Genomic DNA, 23,413 nt, shown 5'->3' with positions numbered 1-23,413 from the left:
TTCTGTACGGGTTTATTCTAAGCCCCAAACAAAGCTTACAGAACCATGACCACCCGTAGTACCATCCAAGCAGGATCCTTTGGTTAATTTTTTCTCAAAAATATCACCTTTTTGCTAACACGGCTTAGTGCTATGCGTGACACATTCGCCCAGTCCTGGGTTTTTAAACAACAAACCACGCAATATAGGACTTGCAGTTGCGTACTTATCATTTTACTTCTGATCCATTCGCCATCACTCAGGGACCTAGTCATTATCTGGTAGTAGTGAACAGAAAACAGCGCATAAACTGTCATGGAAGCATCATGCCTTGCAGCACATGTACTTTACCTCAGAAATAATACGTTTGGCTGTCATGCTAGGAAAGTATTTTTGTTGTTTTGTGCTGTATTGAAGCTTGTGTCCCTGCAGTCCCCTGGCTCACCGGAGGGGGCGATGGACGTGCTCTTCCTGCAGCCTCCCCAGCTCTCCGGTGGGGGCGCTCCCATTCCTCCCCCCACAGCACCCGCACTTCCCGCGGACCTCGGAGCTGGCCTGTGTCCCTCCCTCCCCCGGGCTTGCTGCCCCCCATGCCGAGCGCCTCATGCTGACTCACCCCGGGAAATGGGTATCCTCGGCATCACTGAGCAGGTAGGACGCGCTCGGCGCCCGCGGGAAAACTACGCGAGGTCGGTGATGCAGCGCGGCCTACTGCGTCTGTGGGAAGCAGACCCAGGCAAGCGGGGGGCAGACGGGGCCTTGTGCTGAAGGGGGAGCCGGAGTAGGCTGTGGAGCAGAGTCCGAAGGGGGTAGACTAATCATTATTGTAGGAGGGGACGGAACCCCGGACGCGGGAGGGGTGCTTTTGCTACGTGGGGCTCCAGGCCTCCTCCCCGGTGCAGGAGGCTCTCTATCCGGCTCCGATTCTTTACGGGGTTTTAGGACTGGAAAGGCGACTGTGAAACCCAGGCATACGGGCGGGGAGAGGCGCCAGCTGAGAGGGTACCCTGCGGGGCCGGGGTCTCGTCGATTGCCCCCATGACGACGAGGACATAAGGGTACAGGAGGCACAGAGGGGTGTATAGCATCGCACGACGGGGGGAGGGGCGAAGGTCCCTGGGCAGCGGTGGATAGTGCCAGGTACAGGGGCCTTGGGCCTGGGGGGAGGGGGGGCGTACTGATGGATGGGTCAGAGGCCCCGGTGCAGGGTGTCCCAGGGCGGCATGTGTCAGCAAAGACGTCTTGGGTCTAGTGCAGGGTGCACGGATTTTTCTAGTGCTAAGGAGAAGGGGGTGTGGCTTGAACTCCTAGTACAGTGCTTGGTACACTATTTACTACAAGGAGTTTTAGGGAAGGAAGGTTCCACTGGTACACACGTCACCAGACGGGCCTGTTATGTGTGGCAAAGGTCTGGTCTAAGTTAGACTTGGTGAGCTTTGGTACAAGGTGCACATAAAGGGCCAGGTTTCAGTTGTACACTGGTAATTGGTCTGGTTACAAATGGTAGTGCTTGGATGTAGATGGCATTGTGTTCTTTTAAAGGGATGGCATTGTGTTCTTGTAATGGGTGATGGCAAATAAGTGTTGCCTGGCTTGCCAGGTAAGAGTACACAGTGGAAGTGGATCTGGTTTATTTCATTTTGGGTTTTGTAGAGCGAGCTGTTACCCACAGTGGAGCATCCCGGCACCAGAGCTATGCTTAGCTGATCTGGAACTATTAGGTAAAACCAGATATTTGGTGAAAAAACATGTGTGAGAAAGTGGCTCTGTATATACTGTTCCCAAATAGGTACAGTGTGTACAGAGTCCACAGTCCCCAGAGGTTTGGCAGAGGTTAAAGTTAGATATAACCTTACTCTCTAAAGTGGTAGCTTGGTTGAGCAGTAAGGCAGTATCAGAGGACAGTGTAAAGCATTTGTTGTACACACTCAGTCAACAAATGGTCTCACACACTCAAGAACTGAACTCTAGGCCAATGGTTTATATAAAAAAATATATGGTTGTTTTATTTTAGAACCAACAATAGGTATCAAAATATACTTTCTCAGAATGAGATGCGTTAGTTAAATACTTTTGCAATATGCAATTGACTTTTGTAGGTAATAGTTACAGGTTATTGCAATAGGCAACACAATTTCAAACACAATAATACATTGAGCTCAATGGGAATTTTAAGTTATGTGCACATGATTACTTTCAGAATTACTTTTCTAACTCCAGGGCTGGATCCTAGATTCAGTCCTGGGACAGTTCTTGGAAACAAGTGAGTAAATTCAGTTAAGTTACTGTTGTGATTTTTAAACAATATTTTGCTATTTTAAAAGTTGACCCACAAACTTTTTTCAGATCAAAATACCAATGTTATCCTATGGAAGGAAATTCGCTTAGCACGTAAGTGGGGTTATGGGTACTTTTTCTAGGTCAGTGTTGGATCCTGGATCCATCACTAGTGTACCACCTGTAAGCAGTTGAGAAACTGCGTTTAAGTTATACAGGCGATTTTTAAGGAATATTTATAAGTTTGCAAAATCGACACACAAGAAATTTCATAGAAAAACAGTCAGTGGTTTCCTATGGGAGAAAATTCAAGTTACGGGTAAAGTATGTTCTCGTTACTTTTGTAATCCAGTGCTGGGCTCCTAGGCTCAGCACTGGGGCATCTATCTAAAACAGATAAGTAATTACGTTTTCACAGTTGGTACGATTTTTAAAGAATATTTGTAGTTTGCAAAAATCGACACTTAGAAGAAATTTCACAGAAAAACAGTCAATGGTTTCCTATGAGAGAAAATTGAGTTAGTGGTAAGTACGGTTGTAAGTACTTTTCAGGGTCAGTGCTGGGCACCAAGATCCAGCACTGGGATCTCTCCTAATAGCAGGTGAGTATTTCCGTTTTTGTTACTAGGTTGATTTTAGGTGAATATTTTAAAGTTTAGAAACTCCACACTTGAAAGAAATTTCAGAAGAAACCAGTCAATGTTACCCTATGGAAGAAAAGTGAGTTATCGGCTTTTGGGTAAGTACTCGACTGGCAGAGTTAAGGTTCTGGGCATAGACTCGGGGGGGGGGGGGGGTCTCCCGGGGTCAGGTAAGTACAGTTGGTACACCCTCAGTGGCACAGGGGCAGCTGGGTGCAGAGTGAGTTAGGCCCAATGTTATCCTATGGGAGGTAGGGGGGCCTTGGTTGGTGGCTGCTGACAAGCAGGCCACGCGGCTGTGGGAGCTGGGCTCCTGGTCACTTGCTCAGAGCAAATGGGGAAGTAGACAGGTGCAAAGGTTACACTGCCAGGGCCACTCGGCGGCTGGGTGCCGGGTGCTTTTGAGCCTTCAGGCGCTCAATTGGTTTCAATGGGAAAGCTCCGGTTTAGAAAAAGACTGCAAGCTCGGGGACGAAAATTCTTCAGGTGCCACCACCACTTCGAGAGGTAAGTTGGGTAGTTGGAGGATAGGTAGGTACCCCGGGATTGGGCACAGGGGGCCGTGGGGCGCCGGGTGCAGGGGTGCCTTTTGGTGTTGGGAAATCTTACCCTCTGTTGATCGCGGTTGGGGGGGGGCACCTGGTTCTGAGGCTGCAGGCGTCGTCCGGAGCGTCGAGGTGGGTCCTTGGATGCCGGATTCGGGGTCACAGTCGCAGGGGGGACGTCCTCGTGGTCTTTGTTCACTCTGGCACAGGCCAGGCTTGGCGGGTGCAGAGTGTTCTGGGTTCGCGGTTCCAGGCTGCTGTCAGGGATTAGAAGTAGATTTTGAGTAGATCCTCCACTCATGGGAGTCTCAGTGAGCTTGGAGTCAAAAGGTAGCCAGGTCCTCCGGGGTTTGTGAGGTTGCTGGCCACAAGAGATGCCGGGTTGGAGCAGGAGCAGGTTCGAGGGTCGACAGGCTGGTAGGGCTGGGGCCAAAGCAGTTGGTGTCTTCCTCTTCCTAGCAGCTGCAGGGCAGGTCTTCTTTGGATTTTGGAATCTGGGGAAGGAAGGTTCAGGGTGCCCCTAAATACTAGATTTAGGGGCGTTTCAGGTAGGTGAAGGGCAGTGACCAATGGGTCCTTGTCCTGGGGTGGGTACACCCCCCTATCCTGCCTCTCTCCTGTGGGAGGGGGGCAGTAGCCTAATCCTGATTGGGCAGGGCTTCCCATCTTCAAGATGGCGAGAGCCCGGTGAAGTGCTTCACCTCGCCTCCCCCACATGAGGGGTGGGGTTGGCAGGCTGGCACATCCCCTCTCCTTATTTGGGGTTTCCGGCCAAGCTTCCCGCCAGAGTGGGGGGTTGCAGTGGCCTGGGGAAGCTAACAGAGGCGGCATGACTTTGAAGCTTCCCCCTGCCCATCCTGGGGGAGGAGATTTAGCACCTCGCCCAGGATGTGCATTGTTGCAGGCCCAGGAGAGCAGGAGCTCTCCTACCCAGGGTCCAGCAACGTGTCTGCTGTGTGGCAGCCTCAGAACAGACGTGGATTGAAGGTTAGGTTTTAGGGGCATCTCTAAGATGCCCTCTGGGGTGCTTGGTACATTAAATCCCGCACTGGCATCAGTGCGGGTTTAATGTGCTAAGCAGTTTGATACCAAACTTCTCAGTTTTCAGTGTTGCCATTATGGTGCTGTGGAATTCGTGTTTGACGAGCTCTCAGCACCATGTGCTGTTAAATGGCAGCACTGCACTTACAGTGCCCAAGAATGGACCTGGGTACTGTAGGGGCACAGGGCTCCTGCGCCCACACCACTGGCATAGGGCACCCAGCTAGAGGTGTGGCTGATGTATGCCATGGCAGTGTAGGTGGTGGGCATGGCACACAGGGATGTGTGCCATGTCGACTCTTTTTGTCTTGTACCCAGACACCCAGCCTGCAAGGGCAGTGTGTGTGTGTAAGGGTATAGGGCCTCTAAGGGTGGCACAATGACTGGTGCAGCCCTTAAAGGCCTTCCCTGGTCACAAGGCCCTGGGTACCTAGGGTACCATTTACCAGGGGCTGACATGTGGCCAGGGTTTGCCAATTTGGGTTTTAGGTTTTAGGGAAGGAACATAGTCCCTGGGCACCTGATTGGCAGGAGCCCAGGGCACACTCAGTCAAAGTACAGTCAGCAATTCAGCAAAAAGTGGGGGCATACCATGCAAGAAAGATGGCACTTTCTCACACCATGTATTCAATTTCTTTCAGAAAATGTGTTTAGACAGTAAGCTTTGCAGTTGCGTTGAAGAGTTGAAGCCAGAAAGTAAAAGGAACAGCCATCAGGAATTTCTTTACTAATCTGTTGGATCACGAGTTTTTTTTTCGGTTGGGAGACTTGGAGATCGACTTGGAGATCATGAGCAATGGTGTATGTGCATAGTTAGGCTACGCTACATAGGTATTTGGGGGCTTAATTGAGGAGGGTTCTATACATCAGACATAGGACTTGAATTGTGAGTGGTTCGTAATGGGCAACTAGTGGAGAGCTGCCAAATGCCTGGAGATGGAATGATGGTACAGGATTTTAAAGAGAAGACTAGTGGCTAAACTCTGGGTCATCTGCAGATGGTTTAGGAGAAATTTTGGCGGGAAAAATACAGGGTGGCAGGAAGTTATCAGTGCCTGAAACACTGTCTTACAGAGAGGAAATGGCAGTAAAGGTAGGAACTTTGTGAGTGGCCTAAGCAAGGCATATCAAGGGGCAGCCAGTCTAGAGATCTGGATGGAAAAGGAAGTTTATCATCGAATCGCACTGCTAAAAAATTTCATTACAGAAGAAGTTACTGAGATTTTCACAAGCTCATCTGGCCACTAACTGTGACCAGGTAGGAACATGGTGCCGGAAAGAAGTACGTTAGTATACTTCCTGGGTAGCTTAAGACAGCTGTTAAACATCCAAGTAGGCACCGTCTTCATTCATTCATGGAATCTGGATTGTACTTTTGACTCTTTATTGTAAATACACACAGCAGGCTGAGTATCATCCGCATCAGAGAACATTTCCGGACCAAAAGGTCGAACAACTTCTGCAAGGTGGGGCATATGGCTATTAAAAATAGTTGAGCATGTAGAGGATCCTTGGGCCACCCCTTCAAGGAGCAGAGCTCAGTCAGTGCAATGTGGAGGGATATATACAAAATGGTATATAATTTACAAAAAAGGATGCAAAACATTTAAGGCTTGATTATTATATGCCAAGATTTGATAGAAAAATGTATAAAAGGATAAGGCAGCTGTGCCATGCTGTTGAAGATGGCTTATCTGAGATGACCTGTTGAGCAGTTTGTGTTGTACGGAGGTTGGAATCCTGATTGGAATGGATTGAGTAGTCCATTGGATTTCAAGTAGCCCAAAAACTGGCAGTTAATAAACTTCTCCTTGATTTTTGCTAGGTAGGGGAGTAGAGAAATGGGTCAGAAGTTGGCTGGTATATTGGATACAAGGGCTGTTTTTTGAGGCAAGGGATAAAGGTACTTTTCTTCCAGACAGTAGGCACTGTAGTGGTCTGTATGGACAGATTAAGTAAGTAATGCAGTCAGATGTGTACAGATTAAGGGGTAACCACTTTTAGAGACAGAAAGAGGGCATCGTCTAGCGGGGAGCCAGATTTGATAGAAGCAATCAGGGTGCTGGTCTCAGTGACTATGATAGGTGCAACTTTTGACAGAGACGAACCAGTGATTGAATAGAGCTTGGATTAAACATCCAAGGGTTATATTTACTGACTGGCATGTGTCAAAACTGGAATATATTGCAGCAATCTTCTCTTGAAAAAAGCTGGCTAAATTGTTACAAATTTTCAGAGACATAGAAATTGTGTAGTTGATGGCCTTGGGCTCCAGAAGAATTGGACCTCCGCAAATATCTTTTTTGTAAGAATTAGGGGGGCTTCAATCTTATCTACTACAATGGCTATACCAATAGCATATTGACAAGATTCAATGGTGGTTTTATAAGTAGATTTAGTAGTCGTCGTAAGGGGGCTCTCCACTTGTGTTCAAGCGTTTTGCATTGCCTTTTCAGCAAGCGGAGGTTGTCATACAAGTGGCCAGATAGTCTTTCCGTACGACCTACGTGTCTTATGCTAGACAGCCCATATGACTGCATGCTAATCCACGTGTTGAAAAGTTCTGCAGAAGCAGATGGGTCCTTGGAGTTATTGGGGTAGCACTCCTGATTGAATTTATAATATGGACAGTTTGGTTTATAGTCCAATATTTCTTTGTAAAAAGGGTATGTAGAGGAGTCTTGGTATGAGACTGAGTTCAAAGAAGAATGGTACTGCGCCATGATGCGATGAAAGCAGGGGGATAATGTCATAATGTCATTGTTAGTGAAGGTAGTATCTAGCTTTTAGACAGCTGTTTGGGCGGGGACTTGTTCTTCAAGAGATAGATAAAGGGCTGCTAGAGGCTTGATAAAATTAAAGGAGTCTTTAGAATCGTAGACTTTAAAATTGAGGTCTCCTAAAATTGAAAATTAAGAGTACCTCGGAATAATTTTGTTTAATCAATGCCTAAATTGGCTTTAGGCCCCAGCGGAAATTAGAGCAAGCTCCTGAGAATATATATATGCAGAGGCCATTGATTTGTAAAGAATACAGCAAACACTCTGCCCCAGGTAGCGAAACGGGGGAATTTCAGTTATATTTATAATGGGATCTAAAGATAATAGTGAGACCCTCACTGGGTTTGTTGGGACCATGTGTACAAAGACACCTTTTGGAATGATTGTCCATATGTTTAGGCCGGAGGTCTAGTTAAGCCAAGTTTCAGTAAGGAAAAGTGTCTCTGGGTTGTGCCTTTCTAAAATCTCATAAGGCAAGACTGTGATGCTGTTGGGATCTAACATTAATTTAATAGCATTTGAGAGAAGGCAGAGAGACGTTGGTTAACAGCGAAAGTTTAGTGTGAGTAGAGTTCGGGCCCTGAACCATGAAGTGACATGCATTATAGATTAAAGGATCAGTGATAGCTGTTGGGTTGAAAACTTTCCCATATGGAGAATTGCCTGACTTATTAAGATTATGTAGTGCGGAGGAGGAGTATGTCAAATGTGAAGACCAGTCCCTCAGAGCAGGATCAGACTTGATATTTGGAGGCCCCAATTGTGTTACATTTTGATAAGGGGGAGACCCTAGATTACTGGTGAGAACCCATAGTTTTTCAGGCTTTAAGTGTGTGATGTCGGCTTAACATAGGTGGGAGCTGGTTGGGCCCAAGCAGCACATATTGTCTGTTTCGGTTTTTATTTTGCATTCATCCATCTGGCTTTTTTTTCTTTAACATTTTTGCCCAAGCTGCACTGGGGAACAGATTCATAGGTGGCGTTGGCTGGTTCTGCAAACTGTCCTTTGGAACTACCCTTTGTGAAGAAGGTGGAGTGCACTGACAGGGTCTTGGAACTGATTTAGTGGTTGCAAAGGCTGCATTGGCAACTGACTCAAAAGCGATATGTGCTGACTCTACCAACTGAATCCAGGTGCTGCATGAGTTGGCTCAGGCGGAATCTGGCAAGTGACCCTTGTTTGGCACTGGGAATTACTTCTGTTGGGCACAGCTTGTCAGTAAAGTTGCTCATGAAAATGGTACATGCAGATATGGGCTAACTGCACCTTCAAAAGCGTGAAACTACCACTAACTGTAAGGTGGATGGTAGAGGTTTGGAGTTCTAGGGTTTGAACATGCATAATTACTGTAACTTTCGGGTAATTGAAATCTGTATATTGTGTTAATGCCACATCTCTATCAACTCTCATCGACTCTGTTGACTTTCTGGTTTGTGCTTTGTAGCATTGGTCCTTCTAAAATTAAATGTTGGACAGGAGGTGATCTTGGCAGGTGGCACAAGAACTGGGTGGCGGGTGTCCAAGCACGTTTGATGTTACTATTTGTCCTTACAGCCTCCCATGTCCCCAGATGGCCCTAAGAGAGATAGGTGACATAATGTACAGGGGTCTTTGCCAAGTACCGTATTGATAGTGGAATAGCTGAAAGTCCTGCAAATTCAGTCATTTCTGTGTTGTGCGAGCTCTTACAATAAACGCATTGCTAAATTGGTTTCGCAGTGGCTGCCAGCAGTTTCCAATGCACGGATTCAGAAACCCTTTCCTACCCGGTACTTTTACATAACCTAGTCACTAAACTATTACCAGAATATTACTATCTTCATTTTTGTGTCCAGTGTTAGTTGTATTATCTGGGCCAGTTCACCCAAGTTAAGCCAAGCATGCTTATTATATAGTTTCTAGCTTTAACTAGACCTTCCTGCTGTTACTCCCCTCTATGTGCTACTGATCTTAATTATGCGCAGCAGAGAGGATCACCTATTTGTACTGATAAGGTTGGGTCATAAACATGTATATCAAATTATTATTCCTGACGTAGAGCAGTTTTAGTTTTGTACAAATCTCAAAGTTCTTTAAAACGCTTAAGCTACCAAATTAATTAGTAGCAAGTTTTAACAAACACATAATTCTACAGAATAGAAGATAGCTAAATAATCAAGACCTTCAGAGGACGGAGTGTGAAAGGGGCTGCCAACATTTGCTTTCTTTTGCAATTATCAAATATGTGTAATTTATTTGATAGTTTTAAATGATAAAAGGTGATGCCGGAAAGCTATACATTTTTTAAAAGTAGACCAATTCTGAATTCGGCCATGGTTCATTTGTGTAGGTCCAGCAAGGTTTTCTTAAAGAAACTAATCGTTGAAAAAAATAATAATTAAACAAGTTGGAAAAACTAGACATTTGTGAAAACAATTTCATCTGTAACTTCTTGTCATGATTGCCGATTTACAAAAGCAATATACAATTACACCCGATAGACCCTTGTGTTTGTGATGATATATAGTGTTTGTAGGTTCTTCAAGATTCAGAGGTACCCAAAGCTAACAAATGAGCTGCACCCTGTAATGGTTTTTATTTTTATTTTTTTATATATGTTTTTATTAAACATATCCAGAAATATATAAATACAGATTCATAGAAAAAGGAGACAAAGGAAAATTAAGTACAAATCCTATAGATATTGCATTGGGAGGATCAAAAAGAGCAGCAAAGATTTCATTACAACTTACTCAGGATTATACTATTTACATACTTGGAGAAGCTCGGCCACGTTAACCAGACAGGCACTTAGCAACGCTACTTAATTATTATTATTTTATATATATATTTTTTTCCCCTCTACTCTATCCTTGCATCTCTGCTCCATTCAGCCATATGTGCCCAGATCTTCCTCCCCCGGTCTCTGGCCTGTCTACCTCGACATGAATATGTGGACAGCTCTTGTTTGTAAATTCCGAGGAGTCTAGCAAGCCACATATGAAAGCTTGGTGGCTCAGCATCTTTCCATCTTGCAGCTAGTAGTATCCTAAATACAGCTGCCCCCAGAAACAGACCATATTCTTGTTCGGTATTAAGACCCAGCGTACTATCATATCCAAGAACCAGCAGAGTAGAAGTTATTTCTAAACTAACTAAGGCCAAACAGTGCCTCCCAAAAAACCTAGCAGCCCTTCTTTCAGTGAAGCCAGTTTCTCACATTCATACAACATGTGTATCAAAGTGGCAGGTCCTGACCCACATCTGGGACATTTATCATCTGCCCTTTTCCCCCCAAAGGTAAAGTTTAGCAGGGGTAAAATAGAGATTAAATAACGTTTTATATAGTTGTGCTTTTAAGTTCGAGGATAACAACATTTTTGAGGATAAGGAGAGGCTCATATAGATATCCACATCTGGGTTTCCCAGTTTAATTGCCCAGGATGCCTCTGTTCGTTCCAGGTCATCTGGGCTTTTGTCGAGAAGCACTTTATAACAAGCATTTGCAATGCAATAGGTCTCGCATTTATACGAGTTTGAGCTATTGGCATTGTAAATGACAGTGCCTTTTATTTATGTTTAAAAAAAAAAAAACTTAAATAAAAAGCATTGTCATTTACAATGCCAATAGCTCAAACTCGTATAAATGCGAGACCTATTGCATTGCAAATGCTTGTTATTTTTGGATTATATTTGTCAAGCCATGCTGTAAACCCGACGGCGTAGCATTTACAGAAAGAGGCTCTCAGTCTCCGGGTTTAATACGGAAGCAGTTGCACTTGTAAGAATTGCTGTGTCATGCCTTAACTAGGACAGTAGGGCTGTCATAATATACATCGGCCACTAGAGAGGGCTGATGTATTGTAAGTGGAATGGTGTGGATACTTGACAGCAGAGTGCCGTGCAGTTAAGGGGCCGATAGTTCCTGCATGTCACAGCAGTTCTGCCACATCTTCGCGTGTTCTTATGGAACAGTTTCAGAGAGATTGACCAGGACAGCTGTGCTTTCAGTGGGGCATAACCAATCAGCAAAACTGCTGTAATAATTTGAATGGGACAAAACTGTCACTTTTCAAAAAGAATGCTGTGCATGTAATGGGGAAAGTATCAGAACTTCTGAGTATAGCTACTACAGGGATTAGACTCAGCAAAGAGACCAATATTTGAATGGGTATGGAGTGTGGCCCCCTCCTGTACATTCCTGAGCTTGCTTATGGAAAATGATTTGGTGAATGGGTTTGTGGACACAATGCAGAGCAAGACGAGCTTGTCTCATTCACAGAACAGTTGTAGGACGGCCAGCAGAAGTTCAAGTGCAAACTATTCTGACGCATAAACACACACATACACACACACAAACACACACACCTGCAGGGTAGGTGCGCGCACTGTAGCGAGCAACAGTGCTTCACTGAGACACAGGGGGTACAGTCCTGGGAGCAGCAGTGCTTCATCGAGACATACCGAGTTCATTACGGGGAGCAGTACCCCACATCCACGACTAAACATGCAGGCATTACCAACGCTTAACTGTATCCAGTATTCCCTCTGCACAATTGTGTCTACATTGGTTAGCAGCTTTATAACGATTAAAGAGCACTTGTTGTACACGTTTGTGTAATGAAGGGAGGCCAGTGAAGCAAAAGGGAGGAAGGGGTTAAGGGTGGGTGCATGATGGAAGGGTGGCTCTGTGAGGCCGGGAAACCAAGATAAACCTTGTAAAAAAGCTTAATGCCTGTAACCGAGGATGTGGCTTACCATCCAAGGCTGCTGCCTTTGTAGCTGGCGTCTTGTAAGTAAATAATTCTTGGGATTGCTAATGAAAGCACCCAATTTAGGACACTGGTAAAAGGGGGTGGCAAATGGTGTTCACGGGCGCTTTGATGTCCCCGGTGGCCGCGCGGCTCACTGAGAACATCAAAGCGCCCGCGAAATGTAAGTGATCGCAATCGCGATCACACTTCAAAGCGCGGCCGTGTGGCAGGCGAAAGTGAAAGAAAACGAGTGCTTTCAGGCCTCCAAATGGTGCGCGCGCCTGGCACACATGCACTGTATTTGGAGGCCTGAAAGCACTCGTTTGCACTTCCAAAACTCGCTTACTATAAGTCTCGCCAGAGCAGCGCTAAAGCGCTGTCTCAGACGAGACCTAAAAATCTCTTAATTCTGCACGTTTCCCTAGCTACCACTTCTAAAAGTGGTAACTTATCTAGCGTAATCTTGGGGTGCCATATGGTGAGAATATTCTTAATCTGGATAAATTTAAAGTATTGGTTGTCTAAAATGCCAAACACCCGCTGTATCCTAGAAAATTGAAAATCTTGTTCTCCCCCACAGAAATCCCCCATTGTTCCTACCCCGTATTTTTCCCACTTTTTCCCCATATCATCATTAGCCAGACAGGGCAATAATAGCGAGCGCCAAAGTGGGGTGTATCTAGAGATTCTCGGAATTGCCATAAATTTAGAGACCTGCTTCCAGATTCTCCATGAGCTATAAATCACTTTAAACCGCACCTTCTTATAATAGCTGGGTTCCAATTGTCTCAGTAGCAACCCAGAGGCTTCCTTCCCCATAGAAAGTTCATAGATTGTGGGTATTTTTGGGCCCTGCGCTGGTTCCCTAGTATTGTTTACCGATAAAAGGGTGGTCATCTGATGTAAAAATGCTGCCCAGTAATACAGAGTGATATTGGGAACTGCAAGCCCTCCCCTGTCCTGGGGCAATGCTAAGTTTTTCAGTGCTCTTCTAACCTTCCCATATTTCCATATGAAATTAGAAAAGGTAGATTCCAGCGCCCTCAATAGATTGTCCTGTACGACCAGCGGAATTGCCCGAAACAGATACAATATTTTTGGTAACAGGGTCATTTTTAAGAAGTTCCCCCTCCCAATAATTGACAAATGTAACCCGTTGACCCTCCTTAATTCATTCCCTATATTTTTAATCAAAGGTTCAAAATTGATTCTACTAATTTTATCCACTTTGGCGCTTATTCAAACCCCGAGGTACACTGCCGAAGTTGCTCTCTTGGAATCGTTAAAAACAATATTGTCCGTGCATAATACTATGGTTTGCCCAGCATTCAAAGCATAACCAGAGAGGAGACCAAACCCTCTGCAATCCTACTAATTTCTTTGATCGCCTCAGCAGGGTTCGAAGTTAAAACTGCGATGTCATCCGCGTAAGCCAATACTTTTGTCTCAAACCCACCGGTAATTATTGGCTTAATTTTCGGGCTCTGTAGCAGCATAGCCACAAGGGCATTGATATATAAAGCAAATAAAATAGGGGACCAGGGACAACCCTGCCTGGTCCCCCTTGATATATTAATATTACCGGACCCCCCCCCCCTTAATTGTAGTCGGGCTTTTGGCTGGCAATACATTGTCTTAATAGCTTTTATTAGCTGAGGGCCGAAACCATACAGCTCCAATATCAGCCATAAAAACTCCCAGGACACCCGATCAAAGGCTTTTTCGGCATCAAGGAGGATCATAGCCATCTGGTTCCCCACCCTGGTTACAATATCAAAAAGAGAAATAACTCTTCAGGTATGATCCGTTCCTTTACCAGGGATAAACCCATGTTGCCATGGGGAAACCAGATGCTCTATGACCCTCCCCAGCCGATAAGCCAAAATTTTAGAATAGATTTTTGTGTTAGAGTTGATCAGGGAGATTGGATGATCGGGGGATGGGTTAGCCACCGGTTTCCCTTTTTTAGGGAAGATTATAATGGCGGTCTCTTTCCGAGACTCGGAGGGGGGGGGGGTTCCTTTATTCTGTACACCCCTAAACAGATCTAGGAGCAAAGGTTTTATAACTATACCTAAGATTTTGTAAACCTCGAGCAGTATCTGGTCCGGACCAGCCGCTTTCCCTGAAGCCATTCCTGACAGCGCTAGTTTAACTTCTTCGAGTGTGAATTCTGCCTCTAACTCCTCTCTAGTGAGCCCATCCAACCCCTCTCCAACATTGATGGCGGCAACCAGCCTGCCATACCCTGAGAAACCTCTTCCCGGCTCTTGTTAATGTCATCTTGATACAGGACCTGGTAGTAATTTTGGAACCCTCTAATTATCTCCTGTGGATCAGTATAAACTTGCCCATTTATTTTAATCATAGATATAGCATTTGAGGATATCTTCTGCCTGGTACAGAGCACTAGCCTCCTGCCAACTTGTTCTCCGGTTTCATAGACACTGTTTCGGTGAGATTGATACTCAGCAGATTTCTGCGTTAGCCAATTGGTTAGTTCTGCTTTCAATGCGATTATTCAATGCTGAGTTTGATCTCCCTCCCGTCCCTGTGCTATCAGCGAAATATGCTGTTCTTCAGCCCTAGCTAGATCCTGCATCAGTTGTTGATTCTTTTTTTCCTGCTGCTTCCCAGCCCTAATGACGAAAGAAATCTCGCCTCGAAGAGCGGCCTTAAGAGTCCCATACAACCCCCCTGCTGGCACTAAACCTGTTTGTATCAAAAAATTCTTGCGCCCACTTTTTCATATATTCAATATATTCATTATTGACAAGAAGTTTCCTGTCAAAGGTCCATTTACTCCGTAGTCTTTTAAAATTAGCTATTTCCAGTTCTAAAATCTGGGGGTTATGGTCGGAAATTATTTTAGGGAGTTTCTTAATCCCGGCTTGCTGTACTAGGTCCCTTGTGCAAAACAAATAGTGGATCCTGACATATTTTTTATGGGGACAGGGAAAAAATGTATACCCAGTGTTAGCAGAATTCTTTGTAGCCCAAATATCCACCAGACCATGACTAGTTTATAAAGAATTAAATGCCCTGTAGACTCGTGGCTTTCTACCCGCATAACCCCCTGGGCCCTGACTCCCAAGTTTACAATCCAAAGAGATGTTAAAATCCCCGCAGAGAATCAGTGGGGTTGGCCAAGTGGCAAGTTCAACTTCCAAAACCTCTAATATCTGAGGATCATCTTGATTAGATGCATAAATTGCACAAACAGTGCCGTCCATAGGAAGCTCTACAATCACCCATCTACCCAGGGCATCCACTAATTTACGTTTGGCCATACCCAGAGAGGTCTTTGCTAAAATAGCCACGCCGCGTATATTAGATGTCTGGGTAGTACATGTCAGTAGGTTATATCCTGCTATTCTCAATAATTCTCTTTTCCCCCAGGAAATATGTGTCTCCTGTAAGCATATTACATCGGTGTGTTTAAGCCTAATAAGTTCAGCATATCTGACCCTCTTTACCCTGTCATTCAACACGGCGATGTTCCATGAGCATATAGTTATCTTCCCCATCTTAAATTGGAATCGATTTCCCAGATTCCTCCATGGAACCTTCTCAAGCTCTTTCCCCCATTGAGTTCTCGCCTCTCTTTCTGCCACCTATTTACCTCCTTTGATTATCTCCTTATTTTCTTACATTTTCTAGATATGTTCTTTTTCCCCATGCATTTAGTCCCCCCTTCCCTTTCCCCTCCCTTCCAGCCCGCTGTGCTGCCCACCCACCCCTCCAAAATCCCCACCTCCCCACATGAGGCATGCAGACTCAATCTTGAGTCTGATCGCAATGGATGTGCGACGTGCTGAGACTGAGAGCCCTAACTCTGTGGACCTTAGCTAAATGCTGCATCCTTTAGCCGAGGTTCCCAAATTAGTTAGTGCCTCATCTATTTTACTGCTAAAGAAGAAAAAGAAGGAACATAATAATTTACTCTTAATGCCACCCTGCATAGTCCCAAGCTATGTAATACCTAACGTGAATGAATGACTGGCCTGCACCTAACTGGGCAACCCGTCCAAATATTCTTTGGCTTTTATTTCTGACATAAAGAACTTTGTTTGCCCCTCAAAAATCACTTTTAGGCGAGCAGGATTATTTAGAAAGGCTTGCACCTTTTTATCCTGAAATGGTTTGATGAGCTGCCGCAGTCGCCACCGCCTTTCAACGGTGGAATGGCAAAAGTCTGGGCGAACAAAATAAGATATCTCGTTTCTAGATCTTATTGCGTCAGGCCTTGCTTTTTCAGAGATGGCTTGACGTAACAGAAAGTTGCCTAAGTATACCAGAATGGCTCGGGTGAGAGCCCCCTCCCTTACAGGCTGTTTCTGGACAAAGGGGACCCGATGGGCTCGCTGGATCTCTAATGCCCAGTTCCACCCAGTTTTTTCAGGCAAGGAGTCTCGCAACAAATCGACAACAAATGAGCGTATATCGGCCCCCTCAACCCACTCCGGCACACCAAGGACACGCACATTGTTCCTCCGCTGGCGGTTCTCAAACACCTACAGCTTCCATCTGACATCTACCAGTTGTGCCTCATGTGAATCCACCAGCGCATGATTTGAGGCGAGGTCAGATTCCGTAGTGACTATCCTGGACTCCAGGTCGGTTAATCGTTCCCCAAATGTACTGCAAGTTTTAGACAGTTTCCGCACAACCCCTTGCATTTTGCGCATGGCGAGCTGGGCCTTGCGACTGTCTTGACGGGTTTACTCGCGGTGCATAGTGATTGTCTGAAAGATAGCCTCCAAAGTTGGAGAAGTTGGCTCTGATGGATCAGAGACTGATTGGGAGATGGGCATAGGGTTGGACAGTTGGTTTGTAGGGGTATAATCCCAGGCCAGGTCTTTCCCTCCCTGTCTCTTTTTCCTCTGCACAGTTTTGCATTTAGCACCACCTGCCTCCTCTAAATCGCTATAGCTTAGATCTGTAATATCTGCTGATGAATCCTAAGACCACTCATCATCATCCCCATCTGATACAGAAAAGAAAAAGTCACTGGGTTCCTTATCCAGCTCAATTTGGCCGGCACTGTCCAGGTCCCTGCTGGAATAGATTTCTTGTGAGCCAATTACACATTCAGTGTTGGAATTATTCTTAAGTGGTTGCTCCTGAAGTTGCATGCACAAAGTACACTGTTCATCCGCTTGTGTACCATCCCCCCTTCTGCCCGCAGCTACATTTTCTGTGTTTTCTAGGCCCATTGGGAACCCCCCAGCCGATCGCCCTGTTGAAATATTGGTCAGTGAATTTTGGGCACCCCCGTGGGATTCGGAATCAGCAGTTGGGCCTACCTTCCATGTTAGCTGTCCCATCGTTGTGTCCTTTCTATACCTCACACAGCCCGCTCTGTTCTCGCTGAACTGGTTCTCTTGGTTCCTGCGGGGGTGGATCTTCTCCGACATGTACGGGCGAACCTTACTCCTGAGCTTCCCCTCGCAACCTGGAACTAATCCCCCGGCAGGACCTCTCAACAGGTCCACCACCGTAGGGCCGGCCGGGCGTCCCCTCTATGTTGCTCCGCCTCTTCCTTTCTTTTCTGGATCCGGGTCGGCCACCGTCCCTCGGCGCCCCCGCCATGCAGTTTGAGCCAGAGTTTGAGCTGGTGAATCCCATATGGGCGCGACCAGGGCCTCCACAGCCGCATCTCCCGGTGCCGTTGTCCTCCCAGGTACTTGTCTTGCTGCTTTTACCTTGGCAACCCCTGCCGTGGTCTTGGGACCCATCTCGGCGGCCCCGGCGGTCTCGATCGTCTCTCCGAGGTTGATTCCCGCACCGGATGCCTCCGACAGGTAGGAGCCTTCTTGGTGAGCCTTGGTACTTCCTGCAGTAATCTTTGAAAGATGCCGGAGAACAAAAAGTTCAATGACTGTTCCTAATAATCGCAAGTAATCTCTGCCATCCTTGGGGGGGGCAATGTGGCTCTGAATTACAAAGTACTGCGTTCATTATCCCGATTTGCCTGGAGCAACATCACTGACATCCTTAGCTCTCAGTGCTCTGTGTGCACCTACGGTCTCAAGCGACCGCCATCTTGCCTCCCTTCCTGTAATGGTTTTTCATTGAGTATAGAATATTTCTTATGCTAAAGTATAGAATGAAAAATGGATCAGAAGAAAACCAATGTATTTCTGAAATGTTCACCAGATATGAATTTAAGAGCAGTGGTTATTTGTACACCTCTAAATCTATGGGTACCCATTTTAGCATGTGATTCAGAGGACAGTTTGAAAAATGTCTTCTTTCTTGCACACTGGCTTGGATTTGGAAGGTACAAATACAGAGAAATCCAAATGATAACAAATGTTCTACTATTTTTGTCTTGATCATCCCCATCCACCCCTCAGCAGAGCGCACCCCCACCCCACAAAAAATACTGGCATATTAAAAAAAAAAATGTTTAGTATGCTTTCTGACTCCGGAGGAACATAATGGGGGGGTGAACACACTCATCTGCCCCCTGGGGGAAGCAAGAAGACTAACAGGGCTCAGAGCGGATGGGAGTCCAGGCCTGTGTCATTGGGGCTGTTCCCCCTGCCCCCAAAATATGCTGTTATATAAATATCCCTTGTGTCTAGCTTCTCAGTGTCTGCAGACGCCACCTGGGCACTGCCTGCTATTTGTGGCCAGTGTTCATTTATTCATGGAGGCGATGAGGCCTAATTGCCACAGCTGCCACCCATACAATTCTACTCTGCCCTTGCTCCACTGTCCAGCCTCACTCTAATGTAATCCTTCTCTCCTTCTTTTGTGCTCCCATGGTCTGTCATCTTTCTCCCATAATTTGTTTTGTCCATCATCTTCATTCTATTCACTCTTCATGCCCTGCTTCCTCTCCCTTCTAAGACAGCTCTTTAATGTCTATACTGTAGCCGTTATCAGCTCTCTCTCCACTTTACCTCTACTCTGCTCATTTATCTCTCTACCCTTTCTCAGCTGTTTTGTTTCTCTCCTCTCAATCCCTGCTTTCGTTTCCCTATTGTCAAGCCTATCTCTTTCCCTCTCCTTCACACCTAGTGTGTCTTCTCTCCCCCGCTGTATTCGGGTAGCTCTCTTCTCGCACTATTCCCTATTCCCTTTCATCTTTCTTTTATCTTGTTGACATTCCTTTTAGCTCTTTCACTTCTGGGCCCGCTTTCTTTCGTCCCTCACCTTGACAACTGTTCTCTTACTCTCCTTTCTCAGCTTGTTCAATAGGCTAACACTTTGAGGGATTGAATAAATTAAGAAGAGGCCCACAGACACGTTGATCTCTTCCTTCAACATCTAGTTTATTTTAGGGTGGTTCATATAACCCTATACTGTTAGGTGCTTTAACTCTCAAGGTTGGAATTCAACTAATGGAGGCACGAAATAATGTACCAGAAAGTGAGAAACACAATAAGAATTATCCTCAAGAATGTAATCGTTGTTATTTACCACAAGTACATTTCCAACTCTAGAAAATCCACATAATCATGACATTAAAGATTTTCTCTTGAAAAGGTAAAGACTTTAAAATGAACTTTAATTTTACGTGTACTGAATTTTGAATGCATTATTTCATTTTTAATAAATGCAGAATTTAAAATGTGTCAAAATCGCAGATATTTATTTAAAAATGCCCAGAAGTATTTAAAAACTCACACGTTCCATACTTTTAAAATGTGTTTTATAAAACTATTCCAGATTTCACAGATCAGAGTACAGTAACTTACGGTCTTTTGTAATGCCAGGTCAGAACAGGTGTCCCTTTTATTTGATTTATGGATTTAAGAAAGTACCATCGGTACTGGAGGTAGAAACAATGCCTCGACACAACAACCCCAGAGTCAGGCCCAGGCTGGACAACAGCATTTCCTTTTCATTATGGCAGATTGTATTTGGCCATACCAGGGCATGAATGGAGGCATGCATTAGCAAGGTCACTCTTTCCGTACATGAGTCCTGTGACTGCTTGCGGTGCAGACCCCTCCAGAGTCCCTTCTGTACTGTCTGCTGTGCTGTCTGTGCACAGCCAGGGACAGTCTGAGTCCCTGGGAGACACCATTTTAAAGAAAGAATACCAGGGCAGCAAGCACAATACTTTCCGTGCACTGCACAGTACTGTCTGTGCCTGTGCTGTATGACAATACACCCTGCGCTGAGGTTTAAAAATGTAGTACTGCTGTGTAGTTCTGTCCGCCCGCACAACACAAATGCTAAACTTATGCACCCTTCTCGTCCTCTACAGATCGATGGGTGGCTACTGGCGATAGACCATGCATTTCTTGGGATGCAATATATTTTTCATTACTCTACCCGTAGGAACGTCCGAGCACACAAAATAACCTTTTCAAAGGAAATATACAATGTATCTCCTTGCTTGAGCAGTTCTGCAAATTACCATTCGATTTGAACCCAAAAAATTATAACTTGGTCCACAAATTCTTAGAACACGTGCATCAAATTAATAGGACAATTAAAGGAAACCCCATCATGAGAATACAGACGCGCATGGGAAGAACTCATGCCAGGACAAGACACGGTGTGCTTTTCCTGGCAGCGTAAAGTGCTCAATCATTCCCAGTAGCTTTTCAGTTACCCTGTGTGATCCTACAGACCCAAGCCACTCTTGCCCATGGACACTTTCCTGATAGGCCAAAGGTACTGTGCTATAAGAGCACTGTGGTAAATGTACACTTTTAAAAGTTCACAAAATCTTATGTATTAAGTCGAAACACTTCAGTTTGATAAAGAAATACGGAGTTTTTAATTTCAAAGAGACCTTTTCATATTCCAACCTGATATTTGTTGCATGATTCCCCCCCCCACCCCCCTATAAAACAAAAGAAAAGTATGTTGATGTTTCTGACTAGATGACACAAATGTGCTGAGTACTGTCATTCTAAAGTGTGCGTAAACATGTATTCTTGCTGCTGCGCTTAGGTGAAGACCCCAGACTGCTAGCCCTTAAGATATAGAGGCGCATACTTTATGGTCAGTAGGAGATGCTCAGTCCGGGTCATGTGTCACCAAGGCAGGTGTACCCTTTTTAGGTCTCGCCTAGCGAACGCAGCGCATGAGCTGCTTCGCCTTGGCGGGACTCTATTGTCGTCGCTTTTGTTCGCGAAGGGTGACAAACCATGTGCGCGTCCGCCGCCGGACAGGCGATGTGCACGCGCATGGCATCTCCCACCGCGCGCATGGTTTATTAGGCTCGACCCCTCGCTCCCTCCCTGCGCGCTCGCTGTTTGCCTCGCGGTTAACTTGTTTTTAACCCTGCTGCAGAAACCTATTTTAGGTTTGGTCTATATCTTGAAAGGGAAAACAAGCAGCTTGACATAACTCATGCAGTATTGCTTGTTGAACGGAGCATTCATTCACTCCCCTGCTCTGGGGCCATCACTTCCGTGTTCATTCTTTCTCTGCCTCAACATACATATTTTTTGCACATGGACTGTGCCTTCTGTCGGTAATTAGTATGTGAACCTGCTTGTTTCGGCTAGCACGCCATTAGAACGCAGTCATGCACTCTGCCTGCTTTCTATAGCCCTAAATCCGATTTTAAAAGGTGTGGATTGCATTGGAAGTTCGGGAACACCCCCAGGTGAACGTTTGTCAGTGTCCTGTAATCTTCACCCTCTCCTTTCCACTCTGGAAAACATGGTCAATTTACTACAGCACAAGACTGATCAAAATCCCCCCCCCCCCCAATGTTAGCCGGAGCAGTGGTAGGGTGTGGGGGGAGGGCTTTCTTCACGGGAAATTGTTTTTGTCCCTATATATGGAAAAATGCACTTGCACATGGAGCCCTATTCCCACTGTGCTTAGTTTTCCACTATGGAGAACTCTTGTATGGTGGGAATTGGAGCTGCTTAGAAAGCCCCATTACCTTAACATGAATACACCCGGAAATCTGCACCTGGCACTGCCTTCCAGGAGTGCTCCTGTGGAATGTTTTGTGCCTAGAAAAAAGGCGGGACCAATAGGCTGAGATGGAGACATCTATCTGTGCCTTAACTTTTGCAAATATTTCGTGATTCAGTCCGTTTGTTTGAGGTGGTTTTGTTTGCCCCTCTGTTTCTTAGGACATTGTTCATCTCTTTCAGTGTTTTTCTGATATCTATTTTTGGGTGTTTCCTTGTGGCGTTGTTTACTCAGCTGTGTTTGTGTTGTATTGTTTTGTTCTCAGAGTGTTTCAATTTGTATTGTTTGTTGCCTGTGTTTCAGTATGGTATGCATTACTCCCTCTGCTTGTTATTTTTAAGTCAGCACGGGGCCTCTGTTGTAAGAAACGAGATTAGGCACCCTCCGAAGTGACACGTTCAGGCTGCTTGCCTTTCATAACGTTTTCAAAAGCGAAACCATGCTATTTGAAGTACGTGTTACAGCAAATTATTCATTAGAAAGTCACCCCTCTTACACCCAGCCCCCCTCTCATGATAACCAATCCACTACCTCTTTGTCTCCTCGACCGCTGCCTGGCCCACCCCCTCCCATTGAAATGAATGGAGTTTGTTAACTCATTCCAGGGCCACTGTGTTGAGCGCCCCAACGGGATCCTCGTAGATGGCAATGTAATTCACCACTCCCTCTAAAATGAGGTCACTGCTGCAGCTTGTGCCTGCAGGTCGAGCAATACCTCGCCCTTCTGGCACATGTGCAGCAGGACATATCCACAATGACAATTCAACGTGTTTATTACCGAGCAACAAGTCATTTATTTTTTTATTTTTTTTTTGCTTCTGGGTGTTTTTGCTCATCCTGCCTCTTCCTCAGGTTAGCAGGGCAACACCCCCTACGCCCATTAATATCAGCCGCCCCTGCAGGACATTGCCCCCTTTCCAAAGCTACCTATCCCATGCTGATTATCGGAGCTCTGGTGCAAAGTTATGTCTCCAAACCTCCCATTGAACCAATTTGAAGTGAAATTAGACTGTGTCACTATAGTGCAGTCTACTTTCACTTTTTTTTTTGCTGTGACATCTTCTCTCTGTATGCTGATGTTGCAACAAAATGAAAAATCAAACTGGATGCGAGGGAAGCTGTTCCCTTGCGTTACAACTTAGATTTTGAAGAAGAAAATGCTTCTGATTTAGAAAAACAGATTTTTTTTCCAGTGGCATGGACGACCTGTTAACTTCCTCGCCACGACAGAGGTAGTAGTGCTGAGGACGTCAACTGGTCATCTTCAGTATTTGAGAGATTAACGTTTTTCTGTTTGGTTTTATTTTGTTTATTTATTTATTTTTTATGTAAAGAAAGCACAGCCCACTCGGCCGACACTGCTGCAGTTTGGTGTCCATATGCATATTATTACCTGGTCAGCCTAGTTAGGCAACACGGGTGAGCACGATTCTTTTGTTGCATTTTTTCAGGAGGATGTCAAAATGCGAAACAGATTTCAGAATGTGGTATTTGCAGGATTTGCAGGATTCATTGC

At 45.4% G+C, this 23,413-nt stretch overlaps 1 protein-coding gene across 2 annotated transcripts in view; it reads left to right on the top strand.

Moving 5' to 3' along the window:
• The first annotated feature begins 428 nt into the window (after positions 1-428).
• ANKRD52 (ankyrin repeat domain 52) overlaps positions 429-23,413 on the top strand; it is a 260,465-nt gene continuing 237,480 nt past the window's right edge. The window contains exon 1 of one of the 2 annotated variants that reach the window (XM_085600316.1): positions 429-630. In XM_085600316.1, the coding sequence (XP_085456442.1) occupies positions 436-630 (195 nt within the window). In that variant the 5' untranslated portion in view covers positions 429-435. The remainder of the gene's footprint in view (positions 631-23,413) is intronic. The other variant, XM_085600315.1, reaches the window with a different exon arrangement.

The sequence above is a fragment of the Triturus cristatus genome, chromosome 4_2, assembly GCF_964204655.1.
Source record: "Triturus cristatus chromosome 4_2, aTriCri1.1, whole genome shotgun sequence".
Classification (NCBI taxonomy): domain Eukaryota; kingdom Metazoa; phylum Chordata; class Amphibia; order Caudata; family Salamandridae; genus Triturus; species Triturus cristatus.
The sequence above is the reverse complement of the archived record's forward strand: the minus strand, read 5'-3'. Positions and strand labels throughout refer to the sequence as shown.